This window comes from Ailuropoda melanoleuca, chromosome 2, assembly GCF_002007445.2.
Source record: "Ailuropoda melanoleuca isolate Jingjing chromosome 2, ASM200744v2, whole genome shotgun sequence".
NCBI classification, from domain to species: domain Eukaryota; kingdom Metazoa; phylum Chordata; class Mammalia; order Carnivora; family Ursidae; genus Ailuropoda; species Ailuropoda melanoleuca.
In genome coordinates, this window is record NC_048219.1 from 57646255 (window position 1) to 57667729 (window position 21475).

At 36.9% G+C, this 21475-nt stretch overlaps 1 protein-coding gene across 4 annotated transcripts in view; it reads left to right on the forward strand.

Moving 5' to 3' along the window:
* HS2ST1 (heparan sulfate 2-O-sulfotransferase 1) overlaps positions 1-21475 on the forward strand; it is a 217876-nt gene that overhangs the window by 115342 nt on the left and 81059 nt on the right. For all 4 annotated transcript variants that reach the window (XR_004623292.1, XR_002142363.2, XM_011222976.3 and 1 more), the window contains exon 2: positions 17131-17369. Coding sequence is in view for 2 of the 4 variants with exons in the window: in XM_011222976.3 (XP_011221278.1) it covers positions 17131-17369 (239 nt within the window). In the remaining 2 variants the exon portion in view is untranslated. The remainder of the gene's footprint in view (positions 1-17130; positions 17370-21475) is intronic.

The window sequence follows — 21475 nt, forward strand, 5'->3', positions numbered from 1 at the left end:
TTTTGTCTACTCGCTCATCTACATATCAGGTAGTTCGTGTGGGAAAGGGTGGAGGGCTCCTCCCAGGGTGGTGTAAAATCCTTTTAAGGGTGGTTTTCTCTTAGGGCGGGGTCCCTGCCAGCCTTTCTTGCTACTGTCCTTCATTATTAATATGGCCACTCCAGCTTTCTTTTGATTTATGCTAACATGATAAATGTTTCGTTCTGTCCTTTTCCTTCTAAATCATTTGTTTCTTTTATTTAGGGTGGGTTGCTTGTAGGGGATATAGTTGAATCTTGCTTTTTTATCCAGTTTGACAATCTCTGCCTTTTCATTGCAGTTTATATATTATTTTTTTTTTTTTAAAGATTTTATTTATTTATTTGACAGAGATAGAGACAGCCAGCGAGAGAGGGAACACAAGCAGGGGGAGTGGGAGAGGAAGAAGCAGGCTCAAAGCAGAGGAGCCTGATGTGGGACTCGATCCCGCAACGCTGGGATCACGCCCTGAGCCGAAGGCAGAGGCCTAACCGCCGTGCCACCCAGGCGCCCCAACAGTTTATATATTATTAACTCTTAGTATGCAAATATCAACTTTCCAAAGATATGAAACTATAAAATGTAAAAATTAATATCAAAACTCTTTATTAAAATATAAAAATTAATGACAATAGGTAATATCTATTTTGCGTCTAAGACTGGAAACTACAATCTGATTAGAATTTCTTCATTTTTAGGGGCGCCTGGGTGGCTCAGTTGGTTAAGCATCTGCCTTCACCTCAGGTCATGATTTCAGGGTTCTGGGATCCAGCCCTGTGTTGGGCTCCCTGCTCAGCAGGGAGCCTGCTTCTCCCTCTCCCTTTGCCCCTCCCCCCTGCTTGTGTGCTCTTTCTCTCTCTCAAAAAAAATATTAAAAAATAAAAAGAATTTCTTCATATATAGTAGAATCCTGCAAAATGAAGAATACCTTTAACATGGTTCTTGAATTAGTGGTTGTATCCAAAAATTATTATTTCAGACTAAAAGGATGGGAACAGCAAAGGTCAGTTAGAATATATAAATACTCCATTTAAATGGGTTTGTTAGCAGTTGACCATTTTAAGTATTTCATGTATGCCTCCCATAATGATGGTTATAGAATCCTTGAAGGAGGAATTGCCTAGCCTTTGGAGACCTACTGGTTGGTGGGGAGCAGGGAGAGAGATGGGGCACACACCTATCTCAGAAGAATCAGTACCATAAATGGATGTCTCGACTAGAACACCCTTTCAACTGGTTTATACCATGAAGCTGAATAGTGTTATTTTTCACAGATTTAAACTGTTTCAAAAATTACTGTGAATTCCAAATTAATGGGGATACCAATGAACTATTTACATACAAGAGAGACTATTCTACAACTGTCGTCTTAATAAACCAAAAGCAATACTCTATACAACTTGAATTCTCAGTTCCTAGACCATCATTTCAGCATCATCTGGGACTTGATAAAAATGTAAATTCCTTGGGCCCTGAATTAGTTAGCTGGAGAAGGTGGGAAGGCAGAATCCATATTTTACAAATCCTGCAAGTCATTCTGTTACATGCTCAAATTGAAAACCTTTGCTTTACAGAATGATATATATCAAGCTCTAGTGAAATAATGGCAAGCTTTCAGCATCACAAATTCTAATTCTCCAACAGCTGTTGAATTAGGTTTTAGTTATTGCTCTCCAAACCCAGCTGGACTTGAGTCCTAGTTACTCCTTTTTTTTACTTACTAGTCAGTGGAGCATCAGGTGCAGTTGTTGGAAGTGTGAAAATAATTCAGCTTTGTAGACAGTACTGGCATTTCTGTCTTGATTTTGAAAATGCTTTGATTTTCTTGGTGTGGTATTTATTTCATTAATCAGAGCACATCAATTATAATGGCAGTTTGGACTTAACACTAAAATTTGAGGAAATTTCTGAATCTTCTTGCTAGTTTAATATTAAATTTTATATTTTAGCTGGGTTACAAAGCTTACATATAGTTGAGTCCCTCCTATTGTATTTTTCCTCCAGTGTTTACATTTATGCTTTAGGAACAATTTTTGCCTTCCCCGAATAACTTACTTTCTACCTTCAAATCTTTCATGTTATCGCATCTTTATTTTACTTTAAAAAAGAATGCTAGAGATGTATTTTAATAACATGCGTTCTGTAGTAATAAGGCCCAAATATATGCTTTCTGAATTAGAAAACTCATCAAGCCCTCAAAAAGCATTCCAAAGGTATATCAGTAAGATGTGAAGCCAAGGGTATAGGTCTTAACAACTGCTTTACTTGTTGAAGTGCACCAAATATGGGTATTTAAAAGTGGACAGTGTGGCCAGAAACACTTAAAGTGTTTATTAGTAGATAAACACATGATCTTGCAGTAATACTCTAAGGTCGGTTTTGGTTGTATTGCACATTTAGGTAGTGTTAGTGAAAGGAATCTTTAGATTGAAGGCTGATGGTCTTATATTCTATTTTGATGTTCTTTATTTTTAACTTCTCTACTTTTCCTTCATGATCCCATTCACTCCCTTGACGTCAGTATCTGCCTTTGGTTGTGACTCCTAAAGTTCTGTCTCTAATTCAGAAATTTCTCCTGAGTTTTATGTCTTCAGCAGCCTACACATTATTGCCTGGACGTTCCTTAGGTACCTAAAACTGACTGTGTCTAAAACTGGTAATCCAGGTTTTCCTCACACTAGCCCTGTGAATGTTTATGGTATCACAGTTACGTAATAGCCTATTTTTCACAGGTCTTGACTGCAGATGTTTGTGCAGGACCTTATTCTCCATTAAAAGGTCATTCTGATACTTCTGGAAATCTTCCAGAGGTGTCTCAATTGTGTTAAAAAAAAAAAAAAAAGTAGCATTCTCTCTACCTCCAAGCATCTGCCCTATCTCCTTTTTGTCAGCTGAGCAACCATCTCCGATCAAGCATCGTTGTCTCTGCTGCTTCCCCAAGAGAAAATGTCAGAAAGTACTAGGGCCTTGTGGTGCTGAGGTTGATACTAAGTTCCATGTAGAAATAGAGAAATTTCTTATATCCGCCCCCATCTGTGTCATACTTTATCACTTGTGAATCTGATTTGTGTGCCCATATAGGGAAAGGGCTAACTATGTAACAACTATTCATGCTTTCCCTCTCATGGTATATCTTTATTGCTAAAAAGCAACTGCCCACCCAAGGCTAAATAAATTTTTTTTACCACCACCCCTGCAGCTAGGTGTAGCCTAGCTATGACTAATGTTTGCCAAGATAGTTGAGATGTAATAGTGTTTTCTCCACCCTGTCTTGCCACATCTGCTAACTGGCTGCAAAATACTTCGAGTTCCTGGAGGAATATCAAAGTTACAAGAAGGAAGAAAGCTGATTCCTGAATCATTGTATTAAAGGCCATCTACCAGCCTGGAACACTCACATTGGTACTTGAATAAGAACTAAAATTCTGTTATGGTAAATGATTGGAATTTTATGTGTTCTAGTACTTGATGTTTCCCTAACTAAAATAGTACCCCTATGTATTACAGAGCCCTTCATTAAAAACAGCTCCTTTATCATTGTCCTGCATTCCCTTTCTCCAACAGCTCAAACACATGGGTATATGGCTATCCATGGGGCTGGGAGAAAACAGATGCTGTATTTTACCCTGGAGTCCAGATCTTTTCTGCTGTTGTGCTTTCTCTGCCCTGTCTTCCAGACCTCTTGGACTTGGTGGTAGTGTTCCTATACAAGCTCAGAAAGCCCTTATGAAACAGACTCTTCAACATACCACCTCCATATTTCTCAGTTGGAACTTCAGTGTAGATCCCCAAATGCATTGAATTCCTTTTTTCTCCTACCCCAGTTGCTTTTCTTCCTGTTCCTAATGCTCAAACTCGGGAAATGGCACTATGCTCCTTCTCAGCACAGAAGCTTAGAGAAAAGCCTTAACCTCTTCCAGCTTCCCATCTACTTTTTTCACCTAAGTTTTTAGTAACCTGTCTCCTACCAGTCCCCAAGCTTCATCCTTACTGCAACTACCTTCCTTCAGGTCTTTATCTCTATTATGTCTTCAGAAGATTTATAGTCACTTCCAGGGGTATCAGTCTATTAAGTGATGCCTCATGGAACCCTGTATTGTGGGGGTCTTGTATGGGCTGTTAACTTAAAACTCTTCAAAAATGTGTCTACACTGCTTACAAAGAAGTTGTTCTCAGAGTATGGTCCGTGGATATCAGGGGTTCTCAAGATCCTTCCAGGATGTTCACAGAGTACTTCACAACTATTTCCATAATAGTTCTGAGTTGTTGCCTTTCTCACTAGTTGCCATTTGTACTCATGGTACAAAGGAATTGTGTTGTCAGATTGTACCAGTAATCTTTGTATTCTTTACCACATTGATTCATAGTTACAAAACGAGGCCATTTTCAGTAAGCATGTCCTTTATAAAGCAGTCAAAACCATTGACTTTATTAAATCTTGACTATTTAGTATATGTCTTTGTAATATTCTGTGACGAAATGGAAAGTACACCAAGCACTTCTGCATACCGAAGTACAATGGTCGTCTTGAGGGAAAGTACTTGTGTTGATTGTTTGAGCTATAAGTTCAACAAGCCACTTTTCCATAGAATAGTCTTTTTACTTGAAAGAAAAATCAACAGATAAACAATGTTTATTCAGATTTGGGTAGACATTTTCTCAGGAACAAAGTGAACTTACCAGTTCAAGGAAAACTGACTGACAGTATTTATTGCTATTATAAAATTTGACAAACCTGTGGCTGCCACTACAAACATTACAGCTTCCCAATACGTAAGGACTTTTCTCATGAGAATGGTGGTGATATAATGCTTGTGATTTTTTTTTTTTTGGGTGGGGGGTGGGATTGTATCGTTAAATGTGTTAACATTTGGAGGATCTGTATAACACCACGAACCAGTATTTTTCAAGTGACAGTCTAAGGTAGATCAATATAACAATGTATGGAAAGTTTATTAATATGGCTTTATATGCTGTTGTAATTAACCTCTAAGAAACTAACACTCGTTAGTTTTGCAGTTGTTTGCAAAAGCTATTAAAATATTCCTTTTCAACTGTGTATTTGTATGAGTCTGATTTTCTTCATAGACTCCAATCCAAGGAATATATGTTTTCATTTTGAATGGAGAAACAGGTATGAGAATCTAGTTTTCTTTCATTAAGCCAAACATTTAAAAAGATATGTAAAAACTCTCTACTAAAAATTTTTTTTGGAAAAACACAAAAATATGTCATTAATTCTAACATGTTTTATTATTTTCAAATGAATTAATATTTTTTAAGTTTTACAGTTTTTATTTCTACTAGGATAATGGTAGATATAATCCCCATGAACAAAAACTCTTTGAAGTCCTCAATTTTTAGGCATATAAAGAGGTCCCAAGATCAGTTAAGTTTGAGAACTACTGACTTAAATTTCATATTCCCAGAATGGTGATTAAGACGCTGTGATCTGGCCTCTGCCCACTTGTTTGTCTCAGGTTTTACCTTGCCCTTACCCATTCTCCCATATTCTAAGCTTATCAGGAACCACCTTTAGGGCCTTACACACACCATTCAGTATGGTGCCTCTAAACCCTTTTCCATCGTTACACCATTTTACATTCCCACTAGCAGTGCATGAAGTTTCCAGTTCCTCCACATCCTTATTGTTTTTTGGTCTGGTGTGGTTTGGTTTAATTATAGCCATCCTAGTATGTGACTGGTTTTGATTTATATTTTCCTAACGACTAATGATATTGAGCATTTTTTCATATGTTTATTGGTCATTTATGTATCATCTGTGGAGAAATATCTATTCAGGTGCTTTGCCCGTGTATTTTCTTCATAATCAGTATGTGTCCATATGAGTAAGTTTACATTTCCCCTTGCATGTATAAGAGAACAGAAATTTTAAACTTAGGGGAAAAAAATACCTCCTAACCTCCTAAGAGGAGGTTAAAAGTTAAAATGAGGGCTTAGATAGAAAGTGTACATAAAAACATTCCTCTTAAGTTTTCACTGTCAGCTCATTTTTTGGGTATGGATAAATATTTGTTGCTGTGGCATTGCAATACTGCATAATGAAATATCCAGAAGAGGTAAATCCGTGGAGATGACACCAATTGGTAGTTGCCATGGGTCAGGGGAGGAGGAAATGGGGGAGCACTTGCTTCCTGGGAATCGGATTTCCTTCAGGGTGAAGAAAGTGTTCAGAACTAGATAGAAATGGTGGTTGCCCACATTGTGAATGTGCTAACTGCCACTGAATTGTTTACTTTAAAATGATTAATTTTATGAGAACTTCTAAAAATTATCAAAAATAAAAAAGTACTCACAAGATCTTATTATATGGGTTCGTTAATATTAAAAACAAAAGCATTTATGAAATGCTCAACAGTGTATAAAGCACTCATTTATTTTTAATAACAAATACTCATTGAGTGCCTCTACATGCAGTGACTTCTAAGGCCTTGTAATACGTGTTTTTACATATACATTATGCTTATGCGTTAATTGTACATTAATTCTTAACATTAATGAAAATACATTATAAAAATCAAATTTTCTTTCCAAACTTCATCTCACTGATGAACTGCCACTAAAAATATATTGGTTAATGCTCTTGAGATGATTAGATAAGAATATTAAAGTAGCTGTTAAATATCTCATCAATCCAGTAACCACCAAAATAATTCTTTATGTTGTTAGGTTACTAAGTTAAAGGCATATGAGTTGTAGTTTACTTAATATACTTGCTAAGCTTGATTATAATTTTTTACAGTTATTACGCAAATTAAAAAATGTGAAATTCTTCTAAGTTACAACCTTCTTTCATTATCCATCTAAGAAATACACTAATCACCTATATGAAATAATAACATTGGTAGCAGCTAACATGGAGTTCTCACGATATATTTTAAATTTATATGCATCATCTGTTACATGCATGCTTTATGGTAAGTTGTTATATGCAGTCTCATGTTTTGATTTTTTAAAACAGCCCGAAGAGGCACCGTTGTTATCGCCATCTAGATGAGGAAAGTGATCCCCCCTTGAATACTGATGTCAGGATGCCGTTTCCATGTTAATCAGACTCCAGAGCCTGTGCTCCACATTTAACTGATTGTCTAAGATTTAGTCTGTTTCTATGTTAGGATACAGCTGAACCACACAGTTCAATACAGAATGATAATATTATAGAAGTACCTTTTTTGGGGGGAGGTACCTGTTTTTTAAGTATAAAATATTATAGTTAAAAATCATAGGTAAACCAACTTCCAGACTTCATTCTTTATGAATCTCAATCACTTGAAAAGAGTACTTTGATAGAAAATGGGGACTCAATCTATTCCTATTTTCGATTTCCATCAGTGAACAGAAAGAACATTTAAAATTAGAGTCAGAGGAGTGAAAAGAAAAACTAGTGAGGAAAGGGAACAGAGCCTTAGGAAACTATGGGACATGATCAAGTGGACCAACACATACTGTTAATCTTACTGCAGATCCTTTGTATGTAATCAGTGGCTTTTTTTTTTTTTTTTTTTTTTTTTTTTTGCTGCTTTCAAGATTCTTGCTTTGGCCTTGGCTTTTAGCAGTTTAATTTGTCACTGTGGATCTCTTTGAGTTTATCCTTCTTATAGTTCATTGAGCCTGAATGTGTAGATTCATGTCTTATAACAAGTTTTGGAGGTTTTCAACCTCTTTTTCTGTACCTAAATCCTGCATGTGTTTTGTTAGATTTACAAGTGGGTATTTTGTGCGTGTGTGATTGTAAATGATATTGTAATACTCATTTTTGCATCTCTGTGTTTATTTTTAGTATAGAAATACAGTTGTATTTTGTATTTTTTTAATTTTTCTTTTGAGAGAGAGAGAGAAAGTGTGTGTGGCGGGGAGAGGGGCAGAGGGAAAGGGAGAAAGAGAATCTTAAGCAGGCTCCATGCCCAGCCTGATGCAGGGCTTGAACTCATGACCCTGAGATCATGACCTGAGCTGAAATTAAGAGTTGGACACTTAACCTACTGAGTCACCCAGGCACCCCTGGATTTTGTATTTTTATTTTATATCCTGGAACTTTGCTGAACTGACTTATTCCAGGATTTTTTTGTTTTTGTAGATTCCTTGTGATTTTCTTCATAAAAAATTATATCATCTTCAAATAGTTATTTTATTTCTTTTTCTGTCTGTATGCTGCTGCTTCTGTTGCTGTTGTTTTTATTATTATTTTGCTTTAATGCACTAGCTAGAATTTTCCAACACCATGTTAAATAAGAACGATGAAACTGTACAGTAGCCCTTGTTCCTGATCTTAGAAGGAAAGCATTCAATTTCAGTTTTTCACTATTAAATATAATGGTAGCTGTAGGACTTTGTAGAGGAACTTTTTCTGTATTCCTATTTTCCTGAGAGTTGTTACCATGAACAGAAATTCAGTTTTGCCAGATCCCTGGATATTTCATTTTCAGGAGTTTCAAAATTATGAATTCAATTTCCTTAATAGTTATAGAGCAGTTCAAATTATAAATTTCATACTGAATGAGTTCTCACAGTTTGTTTTTCAAGGAAGTTGTCCATTGTATCAGGCTGTCAAATTTATATGTGTAAAGTTGTTTGTAGTATTCTTCTATCCTTTTGATGTCTGCAGAATCTCTAGTTGATGTCTTGTTTGTTCCTAATATTAAGAGTTTGTTTTTGCTTTTATTCATCTTGCTACAATTTTATCAATTTAATTGATTTTTTCAAAGAACCAGCTATTTTATGCACTTTCCCCCCATATTGTTGTTCTGTTTTCAGTTTCATTGGTTTTTATTCTTTATTATTCCATTCCTTCTTGCTTTGAGTTTATCTAGCTCTTTTTCTGGTTTTTGAGGTAGGAGCTTAGGTGATTGGTTGGAGACTATTCTTTTTTGATGGATGCAGGTAGTGTTGTAAATTTCCCCCTCGGTTCTGCATTAGCTGTATCCCACAAATTTTCTTTTAATTCGCTTCAATGTCTTCTTAAAATTTCCCTTGATACTTTTATTTTTTGTTTGTTGTCTCTGGTTTTGTTGTTTCTGTTTTCTTCTTTCTGCATGCCTGTAGGTTTTATATTTTTTTTAGAATTGTGATTTATCTAGTGTGTTTGAGTTTTAAGTCTTCATACAGCTTTTTTCATGGTTGCTTTATCTACTATATATAAATATCACTTGTCACAGTCTACTGGTGTCATAATTTTACCAATTCAAGTGAAGTATAGAAACCTTACTGCCATTTACAATATAATTGTCCTCTATATATTCAGAACCACATCACACAATGTTTAGATAACTTTCTTTAGCCAACCTTTAGGGTAGATCTACTGGTGGTAAATTTGCTTAGTTTTCTTTCAGATGAGAATATCTCATTTATCTTTGTCATTCCTGAAGATTATTTTCTCTGGGTATAGGATTTTTTTTTTTGTTTCAGCACTTGAGAGAAATTGTGCCACTTCATGCTGTTATTATCCTGTTATTCCAGTTTTCTCCTGTAGTTAAGGCTTCATGTGCTCTGGCTACTTTGCAGATTTTTTTCTTTGTCTTTATTTTTCAAAAGTTTAATTATGATGTGTCCTATTATGGATATCTTTGGTTTATCTTGTTTGGAGTTTGTTCAGTATTTTGTGGGTTTTGTTTGTTTGTTTTTTAAAGATTTTATTTTATTTATTTGACAGAGACAGCCAGCGAGACAGGGAACACAAGCAGGGGGGAGTGGGAGAGGAAGAAGCAGGCTCCCAGCGGAGGAGCCCGATGTGAGCCTCGATCCCAGAACGCCAGGATCATGCCCTGAGCCAAAGGCAGACGCCCAAGGACTGCGCCACCCAGGCGCCCCTGTTCAGGATTTTGAACCTTTATGTTTAGGTCTCTTGTCAGAATGCTATGAATTCTTTCGGTACTCTTATAGCCCTGCCTTCTTTCTCCTTTCCTTTCAAGACTCTGTGACAGAGGGGCGCCTGGGTGGGTCATTTGGTTAAGTATCTAACTCTTGGTTTCAGCTCAGGTCATGATCTCAGGGTTGTGAGATCGTGCTCCACGTCAGGCCCCATGCTCATCATGAAGTCTGCTTGGGATTCTCTCTCTCCCTCTGCCCCATCCCTCCACTTGCATGTGTATACTCTCTCTCTTTCTCTCTCTCAAATACATAGGTCTTTTGTTATATCCCACAGTTCCCTGAGTCTATTGTTGTTGTTTGCAGTATATCTTCTGTTACTGCTAGTGGGTAATTTCTTTTGTTCTGTCTTCCAGTTTATGAAACTTTTCTCCTTTCCTACCTACCATTCTGCTATTGATCCTATTCACGGTTTTTTATTTTGGTTATTTTAATTTTGAGTTCTGAAATTTCCATCTAAGTCTTTTTTATATATTCTTTTTTATTACTGAGCCTATAGCTGAGGCTTTCTGTTCATTCATTTGGTTTAACTTGTTCACAATTGTTCATGAGAGCATTTTTATCATGACCAGTTTAAATCTTTAATAATTCTAACATCTCTCTCATCTAGATGTTATCATTTCTTGTTTGTCTCTATTCATTGGGTTCGAGGTCTTCCTGGTTTTTGATACGTTGAGTAGTATCTGATTGAAACTTGGACATTTTTGTGTTCTGATGTGAAACTCTGGCTCTTATATAAATCTGTTTCAGTTGACTTTTTTATTTAACTTTTTTATTATGTTTTGTTAGTCACCATACAGTACATCATTAGTTTTTGATGTAGTGTTCCATGATTCATTGTTTGTGTCAGTTGACTTTTTTTGATGCTGCTTTGGGAAGGGAAGGGGTGCTCCTTTTTTACTTCCAAGTGGAAGTGGAAGTCCACGTCCTTTGTCAGCCACTGTCAACAGCTGGTGGGCTCGTTCTTACTGCCGGGCAGAGGTGGGAGTGGCTTTACCACACTGGACGAGGGTGCAAGTCCTGACTCTCCACCTGTCTCCTCCAGCACTACCAAGACGGTCCACTGCCATGTGGAAGTAGGTGTGTTTGCATGGTCTCCCTGACACTGTAGAGGGGGCTTGATACCTGCTGCCTGTGATGAAAGTCCTGGCTCTCTGCTTGGTCTTCTCTGACACCACCCTATCAGGGACATTGAGTACCTCATTATTGCCTTGTGAGGGTAGAAGTCTGGGCTGCCTACCTGCCCTGTGAGGGTGGAGATGAGACCAGTTTTTTCTTTAGGGTTTGTCTAAAGTAGAGTAGTTATGTCTGAGAGTTTTCAGTTTTGCTTTGGTGTCCCTCCCTTGGTCCTTTGGCTAGAGAAAATAGGCTATTGTTTGGGTTCTTCTGTGTGTGCCCATTTCTGGGCTGCCGGCCTCTGCTGCTGCAAAGCTGGGCTGTATGAAGGGAACTCGCCACTTTGTCATTCCTAAGTCCCAAGAACCCTAACTAGTGTGCTGCCTTCTCTCTCTACCTTTTAGAGTCTTGTGCTTGTCTTATATATTACGTCCAGGGTTTTTAGTTGTACGTAGTGGAAAGAAGAGCAAAAAATAGGTCTACTCCATCTCCCTTAAAGTGAAAGGTGCTGTCAGCTCTTTTTTTTTTGTAGGATGATCCACTTAAATGTATAACTTTTAATGATATCTCAAGCATCCCTTGTTGACCGCCTGGAACCACACAAGAAAGCACTAGCCAGTGTTCAGCGTCCAGCCTTCAGCCCCTTGTATAGAAATTTATTTTGTCAGTCCCCTTGGTGATTGAGTTCAAGGAGACTGATAAAGAATATTCTTAAGAAAATGACGTATACAATGAGACAACCAATTTATTTAATTTATAGTGATTGCCAAGTACTATGTCCATGAGGATCGGTGGTGTTTGGTTAGATAGTACATTCACAGCAAGTGGTACTAAAGAGAGGATCAGTTAAATAGCTTCATAATAATGTTCTTTGGGTGCAACTTTGTCGGTTCCTACTTTACATAGTGTACGCATATTTTGGGGAACAAATTAGACTTCATAACAAGGTTGGGGGTTTATACAATACAGGGTTTTGTCCCTAGAGAATGCTGAGGATCCACTTTAATTCAGGTATTTGATGGCATGCAACTGTTAGAACCCAGTTTATCTAGCTGTGCAACAGGCTTACTTGCCATGGGGTCTGGACAGGTCAAGTTTTGTGCCAGGGCATCCTTGCCCATAGACATTTCTCAGATGGACACTGCCAATTTCCTCAGTGATTTCTCTTCGCCTACAGTCCTTACTTAGGAGTAACCTATTTTTTTTTCTATATATATACTACTGCCTTAAGGCAGCTTACTCTTAGGCTTGCTGTCCTTGGAGGTTTGTTTTGTTTGTTTTAAATAGTTAAATCTGGGGTCTTAGAGCCCCCTTCCTGAAATGCACAAGTCAGTTTTTCTGGAGAGAGGGTCCATAGTTTTCATCATGTACTTAAAGGATTCCATGACCCAGAAAGTCATAATGCCACTAATACTTTTGCTCTGCCCTGTCATGCATAGATGGTTTAAATCTCTTATAAGCTACCTTAGCTTATTGTCTCCTGAAGTATTAATAGTGTCATTTCTCATTTCTGTGTTTTTTCTTAAAATTGTAAATATTAAAATTTGGTAATTTTTTCTTAGTATTCTTTGCCTTTTGATTTATTAGTTATTTACTTGTATTCTAACTATATATTTTTTTACTTTAAGATGCAGAAGTTTCAGTATTTGAAGACAAGGCAATGTAGTGCTCTTTCCTTCTGTTATTTCTTTTCTCCCTCAAGTCCTAATCTGTTATCCACAATACAGAGATACTACACATTTTGGACATTTGTTAAGTATTTATTTCCTGCTGAGACCATTTTAAAATTGAGCTGTGGCAGGGGGAGAGAATTATATATATGCATAGGTCCTTTAATTTGTATAAAACACAAAACTTATCTCTCTGTAATTTCTCTTATTTCTCTGTAAATATATAAGTTGAATTATTTAGTACATCGAACATTTAATAACATGTTCAAAGAGAAAAGGTGTTCCCCAAAACAACAATCGTAATGTTAAAAAAAAAAATTGTCATTGAAAGATGTGTTGCGATTTAAAAAAAAAAAAATTCACTTCTGTTTTCTTATGTTTTCCTGTGGTCATATACATACATCTTTGTGACTTTAATGCTGTGTAGGATCTGGTTTGGTGTATTTAGTGCAATGTTTTATATTTAGCTTGATCATTACATTCTTGCACTTAAGTAAGGCCTTTAATGCCCTGCCAATGCAGAAGTAGGTAATTTTTGCTGTTATGAATGGTCTTTTAAAAGACTTGAGTTTGTTGATAATCTGCTGCAGGGAAAGGTTCATTGAGCTGAGATACATGCCACCTTGCACAGGAGCCTAGAAGAACCAGACCCGCCATGGAGTTCAGTGTCTGTCTTCAGTGTTGGGCGCATTGGTGCCAGTGGTGCCTGGCTGTAATTTCATGACTCTCGGATTGCACCCCATACTGTTTGCAGGCTATACATTTTGTGGTGGTTCTAAAATAGCTTGTATAGCAGATTCTTTATAATTCATTACTCAAACATGAAAAAAAACCTTACTTCAGAAAGCATCATAAGTAGTTTAAATTACTGCCTACATTCTCTAAGTGCACTACAAATGTGCTGTAACTAATAAAGCTTCCCCATTGATTTAAGAGAGTCTGGGAAGAAGCTGTACTAACTCGATGCAGAGCATCTTTGATAAAAAAAGACCTGGAACTGTCGAGTACCTAGTAAGTGAAGAATGGCTATATTGCAAACACCCGTTCTGATTTTACATTGATCATGGGTAGAGAGAGAGAGTATTTTACCATCAACAGTTATTACCATTATTCATCTGAGTGAGATTTGATTTTTTTTTAAAGATTAATTGATTGAAGAGAAAGAGAAAGCATGAGCAGGGGGAGGGGCAGAGGGAGAGGGAGAGAGAGAGAATCTCAAACAGACTCCCCGCTGAACATGGAGCCCAGTGCGGGGCTCCACCTCAGGACCCTGAGATCATGACCTGAGCTGAAATCAAGAGTTGGACACTTAACCGACTGAGCCACCCAGGTGCCCCCAGATTTGACTTTATAAACAAATACTACTAAAAAAACACTCTTGATGTGCCACACTATTTTTATCTTTTTATGTAGTTTTAAGCATACCACTATGTTAATAATGATCCTGTTTGTTAAAGCAAAGTAAAAACACTTGAAAAATAGAAAATACATATAAATATGTTATTTGAATGAGGAAAATAGTGACTCCTATATTTGTACCTTTGCATAGAAGTCTTTTTAAATTGTATTAATATATAGTGCATATAATTTAATACACATGATGAACCAAGAACAATGATTAATTTTACAACATGTGACATGGTCTGGCTAGAGTTTTATCACTTTAAAAAAAAAAATCCACAGACTAAATGATCACTTTGTTTTAAAAATATTTTTAAGGGGTGCCTGGGTGGCTCAGTTGGTTAAGCATCTGCCTTCGGCTCAGGTCATGATCCCAGGGTCCTGGGATTGAGCCAAGCATCAGGCTTCCTGCTCAACAGAGAGTCTGCCGCTCCCCCTGCTTGTTCTCTCTTTCTCTGTCAAATAAATAAATAAATAAAATCTTTAAAAAATAAAATAAAAATATTTTAAATTTAGTAGCTAATTTTCCCAGCAGTTATTGGGCATGTGAAATTTATTAAGTAGATGGAGTAATTATAAAAACTATTAATATTGCAGATTTTCTTTAGTCATTAAGTATTCTGTAGGTAAAATGGGCACCCGTATATGAAATAACACATAAAATCTTCTTTTCCAAGTACTTGATTTCAGAAAAACCAGTTAAAGTAAATTCAGCATTGTTGCTTGTAGGTGAATCTTTTAAAGGCAATTTTATGCATGTCTGGGCTGCTAAAGGAGACCTCTCTCGCTTGTGTAGGCACTTGAATGACAGCAGCACTGTTCTATTTACCTTTGTGGAAAGAGGACAGAGGGTGTATGTAACAATATCATAATAGTTTTGATCTGATGACAGTTTGAGGTTGTTTGGGAGATAAGATTCCTTAAAAATTATTGAATAATAATGTGTGTAGGTTCTCAATAAATACTTGTTGAATTTAATCTTATAGCTTCCAAATCTTATGTAGATGCTTGTAGCCTCATATATTATCTTGATTTATACGTCCATTTGGAAAGCACTGTCAATTTGAAAAGTATTATGCTTTCTATCATGTGGCATGTGATTCTTAAAAGTCTGCCCTGCTTCCTTTTTCTTTAGAAAGGAAGACTTTTTTCTTTAGAAAGGAAGACTTTCCTTTTTTCTTAGCCTCCTTCTATAGATTGTCCCTACTTTCTCCTTAAGTGTTCGTATTTCCTAAGATTCTGTCCTAGAGTCTCTTTCCCATGCTATGTATTCTAGATTATCTAGGCAGTTGCATTCATTCCCATGGTTTTCCCAGATGTCTTCTACTTGAATGTTTATTCTCAACTCTTGACCTGTGTACTCAATTATCCACGTAACATCTCCTCGATATCCCAGGCAATCTAACAGTATGTTCAACATTAAGCTCATTTCCTTCTCTGCACATCCCCGTCCAACTCTCCCAAGAGGGAGGGGAAAAAAAATAAAGGAAACATACATGCATATACATATAGAATATATGCAGTTCTCCTCCTATTTTGGAAAGCCCACAGCTAATAAGTAGCAGGCCTGGAACTTGTATTCAAGTCTTGTGTGAATGTGAATCCTCAACTCAGAGTGTACTTCCTATAATGTGGTGACCATATCTTCTGAGCCAAAATATAAGATGAATGGTTTGACAGTATTTGAAGCCTGCACTTGTTACTGTAATTATACCTCATTGCTTTTTTCATGTCACTGTATTAAGTCATGCTTTATGGTAGACAGATACCAATAACAGAATATTTAAAAATTGCTATTATGAGACACGTGGTATGTGGGACATATGTATGCATTGTGTGTGTGATTGTAGCTAGTTAGGGAGATTGGATAATACTTCCCCTTTGAGCAGTGATGACATTCCATGAAGAGGTTGAGGAATTCACCAGGCAGCATTAGGGTACAGGGGAAATGGAAGGGGGTTCCAAGCAGGTGAGACAGTTTGCACAAAGATCTGCTGGTAGGAGGGTGCATGGTATGTGTGGGCAGCTATCTCTGTGCAAGGTAACTTGTGATCTTGTTAGAGGTTTTTATCCCCTCATTTCTCTCTTCCCCTCACTTGCTTCCTTATTCTAAAAAACATTCAAAGCTGAAGTTTATATTAAACAGAGAATAATAGTAAAAGGATGCAAAATGCTAACTGCTTTTCAAACTGTATGGTAGTGATGTGAGTTAGATGAACCATAGAATTTAAGGAGTAAACATAACCAGGACTGGGACACCTGGGTGGCTCAGCTGGTTAAGTGTCTGCCTTCGGCTCAGGTCATGATCCTACAGTCCTGGAATCGAGTCCCGAATCGGGACTCTCCCTCTGCCTGCCACTCCCTCTGCTTGTGCTCTTTCTCTCTCTGACAAATAAATAAAATATTAAAAACAAAACAAAACATAGCCAGGACTTAGAATGTAATGCAACACCAAAAAGAAAAAGGATTTGTAATGGTATAGTTTCTACTCGTTACCTAAAATCACTGCAGCATTTATAACCATTGCTCTGCTACCTTTTGATAAACCAGGGAATAATTAAATCCTAAGTATAAATTTCAAAATCTTTGCTTAAATGCTGAGTGATTTATTTTCTAAGCCATGATCTCTAGGTCCTGGCATTGAGCCCCGTGTCAGGCTCTCTGCTCCTCGGGGAGTTTGCTTCTCCCTCTTCCTCTGCCTGCTGCTCTTCCTGCTTATGCTCTCTCTCTCTCTCTCTCTCTCTCTCTCTCTCTCTAATAAATAATAAAATCTTTAAAAAAAATCTTTGGGGGGGGAAAAAAAAAGCATAGTGTGACTTTTGAACTACACCGGTCTCCGATCTGTGGTATTCTAAACTTGATGACTGTTTATTCTGTATATACATGTGTATTATCCTTGGAAGAAGTCTGAATGTTCGGTCTTCAGAACATCTCTTCAAGTGCCCTTACTCATTTCTTGAATAGGAAAATTATGTTCGAGGAATGGGAAATTATTTTCATTATTTTTAAAAAGTGAGCTCACAACTGTTTTTCTTTTCAGAACGGGCTATTGCAAGACATGAAGTTCGAGAAATTGAGCAGCGACATACGATGGATGGCCCTCGGCAAGAGGCGGTGCTGGATGAGGAAGAGGACATGGTGATCATTTATAACAGAGTCCCCAAAACTGCAAGCACCTCTTTTACCAATATTGCCTATGACCTGTGTGCAAAGAATAAATACCACGTTCTTCACATCAACACTACCAAAAATAATCCAGTGATGTCACTACAAGACCAGGTAAACACATAGGGGATGAGTAAATGTTTTCTGACACTTCCTCACTCATATTTTGTATCTCAAGAGGAAAAAGCATTTTATGGGGTATGTGTACTAACCCCAATGAATTGTCAGTCTCTTGGGGGACAGGACCAAGAGTGTGAACATGAGTAGGGGGAGGGGCAGAGGGAGAAGCAGACTCCCCCTCAAGCAGGAAGCCATATGTGTGGCTCGATTCCAGGGCCCTGGGATCACGACCTGAGCCACCCAGGTACCCGCCCCCCAACAAACTTTTCTTTAATTTTACACTTTTCACAGTATTTGGTATATTTCCTTTCATATTTTATGTATTTAAATATCTGTAAAATTAATGAATTTATTAAAATCTTGAATTTTTGAAAAGAAAATGCTGTTTAGTATGGTATCCTTTTAAAAATATGAATTATTTTTAGCAAGATACCTTGCAATAAAAATCATTGTTGTCTCATTTTATGATAGAGAAATCTTTGATGAATACCTGTGTTCTGTATCGCTCAGTTTTGTGACTAGCCTCCTAAACTTCTTCTTATCTTTACTAGTAATTTATATAATATTAGCTACAAACTTCTGGATAATGGGCATTGTGGTTTATATTTTTAACATAACCTTGCCTTTTAAATTGTCGAGAAACTTTAGATAAACAAATGGATAGATATGAAATAGTCTTGAGAAAAGCGGAGGAAATTATCTCATGAAATAAAATCACTTATCTCTTTAACAATGGTAGCACACGTTTTCTCCACGCCTGGAGTTCTGACTATAATTATAAATAAGTAGAATTCTCTATAAATATTGAAGGAAATGGGAATTGGGCCCTATGAGGAGAAAAGATAATATTTGAAAATACTATCTAAGATTAAATACCATGTTAAGATAGCCTTATTACAAAGGTTTTGTGATAGTCATACAGTTAAGAATGTATTTATCTGTTTTGAAAACAGCTGAATTGTTTGTTACAGAATTGACTCTTACCCTACTCTTAAGCATACTTACAATCCTTACACTGAAGCAAGAGAGTAACACTGATACTTAAGGTTTGCTTTCTTAGAGAGCTGTTTGTAAAGGCTGATAGTATAGGGCATATCATCTGCCCATATAATTCCTTGCTCTCTGCAGTATCCACAGTTACTCTTTTTTATAAAACCAAAAATCTACATCCATCAGCCAAACTAAACAACTCTTCTGTAAATGAGAAGAAACATGAGCTTGTTTAGCTAAGTGGGTCATAAAAACTATTCATTATGTAATATTGTATATCTCAAGGGCAAGTATCCTAAATAATCCATTTTTATATAGTGTGTGGTAGATGTTAAATTTCTTTGCTTGATTGCTTTTTAAAATACATCTTGGTTTAAAGGGAACATCTCTTAATACTCACATAAGAATTTTAGATTTATTCAGTAGTATTTTTTAGAAAAATAAAGTTACCTTGCTTCTTTTGTGTCCAGCACTACAAAGTGTATGGCAGCTATAAGATGCCTGACAGTGATACTGACCATTTTTTGCATGAAATAAGGATCTCTGGAAGCTCTCCACATATGACATTTACAGGCATCACGTAGTAATACATTTTTCCGATTGTATTTGGATGAGATAAAACTTCTGTTTTTCTTTCAATAGCTTGTTAGTTATGGGGGGGGGGACCCATGAGAAGCACAAACACTACCCTAAAAGCAGCTGGGTTATATAATGAGCAGCACTTAAAACATGTTTGGGGCAGAGTAGAGAAATAGTCTTTAGCTCCAGCTCTTTCCTGGATGTCTTCTGTACATACTGTACTAGGCACTGTGCTAAACTGTTCACATGCTTAATTATTTCTCAGATTTTAGAGGCAAAGTCCAAATATTTTGAGTCAGGTATGAAACTGTTGAGTGGGTTACCAATAGCTATCTCTGCGTATTCTGCCATCCTTAGAAACAGTTGTCAACTCTGCTCTCAAGTTTTCCTTTATTTACTATGTAATGTATACAGAGATGGTGCTAGATTCTTGAATAAAAAGCAAAGCCACATCTTTCAAGAAGCTTATTTGTAATTTACTTGGAATGTAAAGCATAGATATAGGAACTATGAAGATTATTTAAAGAACACATCATTTTATGATATTCTCACCAAATTATTTAACCCAAAGTGTTTCTCACCAGAATGTCTAATCCAGACCTACTCTTGTACAAACAGGCAAATCCATCTTGGTAGAACATTCTCCAGCATAATTGTCCTGAACTCTTGTGAAGTATCAACATCATGACAACTGAACAAGGTGTGGTTGGGGGTGAGGCGGGACAGTCCTCTCTAGGGGTGAGGAGACTAAGACATATGAAAACTAAATGTAATGTGTGATTTGTTATTGGATCCTTGATCAAAAATGTCTACTACTTGGGGCGCCTGGGTGGTGCAGTCGTTAAGCATCTGCCTTCGGCTCAGGGCGTGATCCTGGCGTTCTGGGATGGAGCCCCACATCAGGCTCCTCCGCTGGGAGCCTGCTTCTTCCTCTCCCACTCCCCCTGCTTGTGTTCCCTCTCTCGCTGACTGTCTTTGTCAAATAAATAAATAAAATCTTTAAAAAAAAAAATGTCTACTACTTGTTTTCAAATGGTTCAGAAAAAATTAAGCATGTATATGCATATGGAGAGAACAAAGAGAAGCAAAAATGGCAAATGTGAAGTTAGTGAATCTTAGTGAATGAGTATACAGATGTTGACCATGTTATTCTTTCAACTTTTCTGTAGTTCAGTGATCTTTCGCAATTAAGAAATTGGAGTAAAATAAGAGGGAAAGTTAGAACAAGGAAATGAAAAGACAAACATTTGAGAATATGAGACATGGGAAGAGTAAGCAATGAGAGGGAGACGGACTCAGTCATGGGAGTTATATCTGTGAGGCGTGCTTTACTCAGTGCATAGGCAGGGATTGGCGGGAGACAGGTGATTAGTTAGCTCTTGTAGTTAGAAAATGAAGTTTACTCTGCTATCATGACAATATCTGTGCTTTAGAGAACATCTTTAAAGTAGCTGTCAGATAGGTGTTAAGTGGCAGCATCTTTTAGGGTCTTTCTTAATTCTTTTCTACTCTCATCTGTTTAGGTTTGTGATCATATTTAACCCCTTTTTAACCATTGGAAATATCCAGAATTTGTATTCTCTGTAGGATAACATAGTGATTTTTTTCTTTTAATTCATTATTCAGGCGTCTTCTGGTCTTCTGCATTAGAGCCCATGATTTGATGTTAGTTGCAGATCCTGATATTTCAGAGCATCACTTTAGATGAGTGATTCTTAACTCGTCATGTGTGTATCAATCACCAGTTAAAATATAGATTCTGATTCAGAAGGATTAAGATGGAAACTGATGCCAAAACTGATTCTTCTGGTCCTTGAACTACAGTGTGAGTAGCAAAGATCCAGAACATAGTTCTCAGTGGGTAATGAGAAGATGCATATTGTAGTCTTCCCAGGATGGTGAAATACTTTGCCTTTAAGTTCACTTTCCAACCTCACCATCAAAATCCATATTCCTTACCTTGGCCAACAGGCCCTTTTAAATCTAGCCCTTTTCCATTACTCCATCCTCTTGTTTACTAGCCACACTGGCCTTTTGGTTCATTGACGGTACCAAGCCTTTCCCATTTCAAGGCCTCTGCATTTAACATTCTGTCTTAGAATACACTTCTCCTGGTTTCTCACCATTGACTTCATGTTATCCTTTTAACATCCTGTAAATGACATCTCTCAGAAAAACCTTACTTGGCCATCCTATATATTAAATACTTCTTCCAAGTTACTTCCAAGTTACTTCTTCCAAGTTGCACGATCATCATTCTTTCTGTATCTTTCCTATTATTTATTCGTTTCCAGTTGGTCTTTTTCTCTGTATAAGCTCCTAAAACACAGGAACCTTGTTCATCTTATTCACCACTATATTCCTTGTGTTTAGAATGGTGTCTGAGACATAGTACATATGCTCCATAAAATTTTTGTTAATGAATGAGAGAACAAATGAATAGACTTAGGTTCTGAAAGTAGTTCTTAGTTGAGCACAATGCCTGCAATGATAATTACTGGCAGAATGAGCCCCTCTGATTGATGGTAATA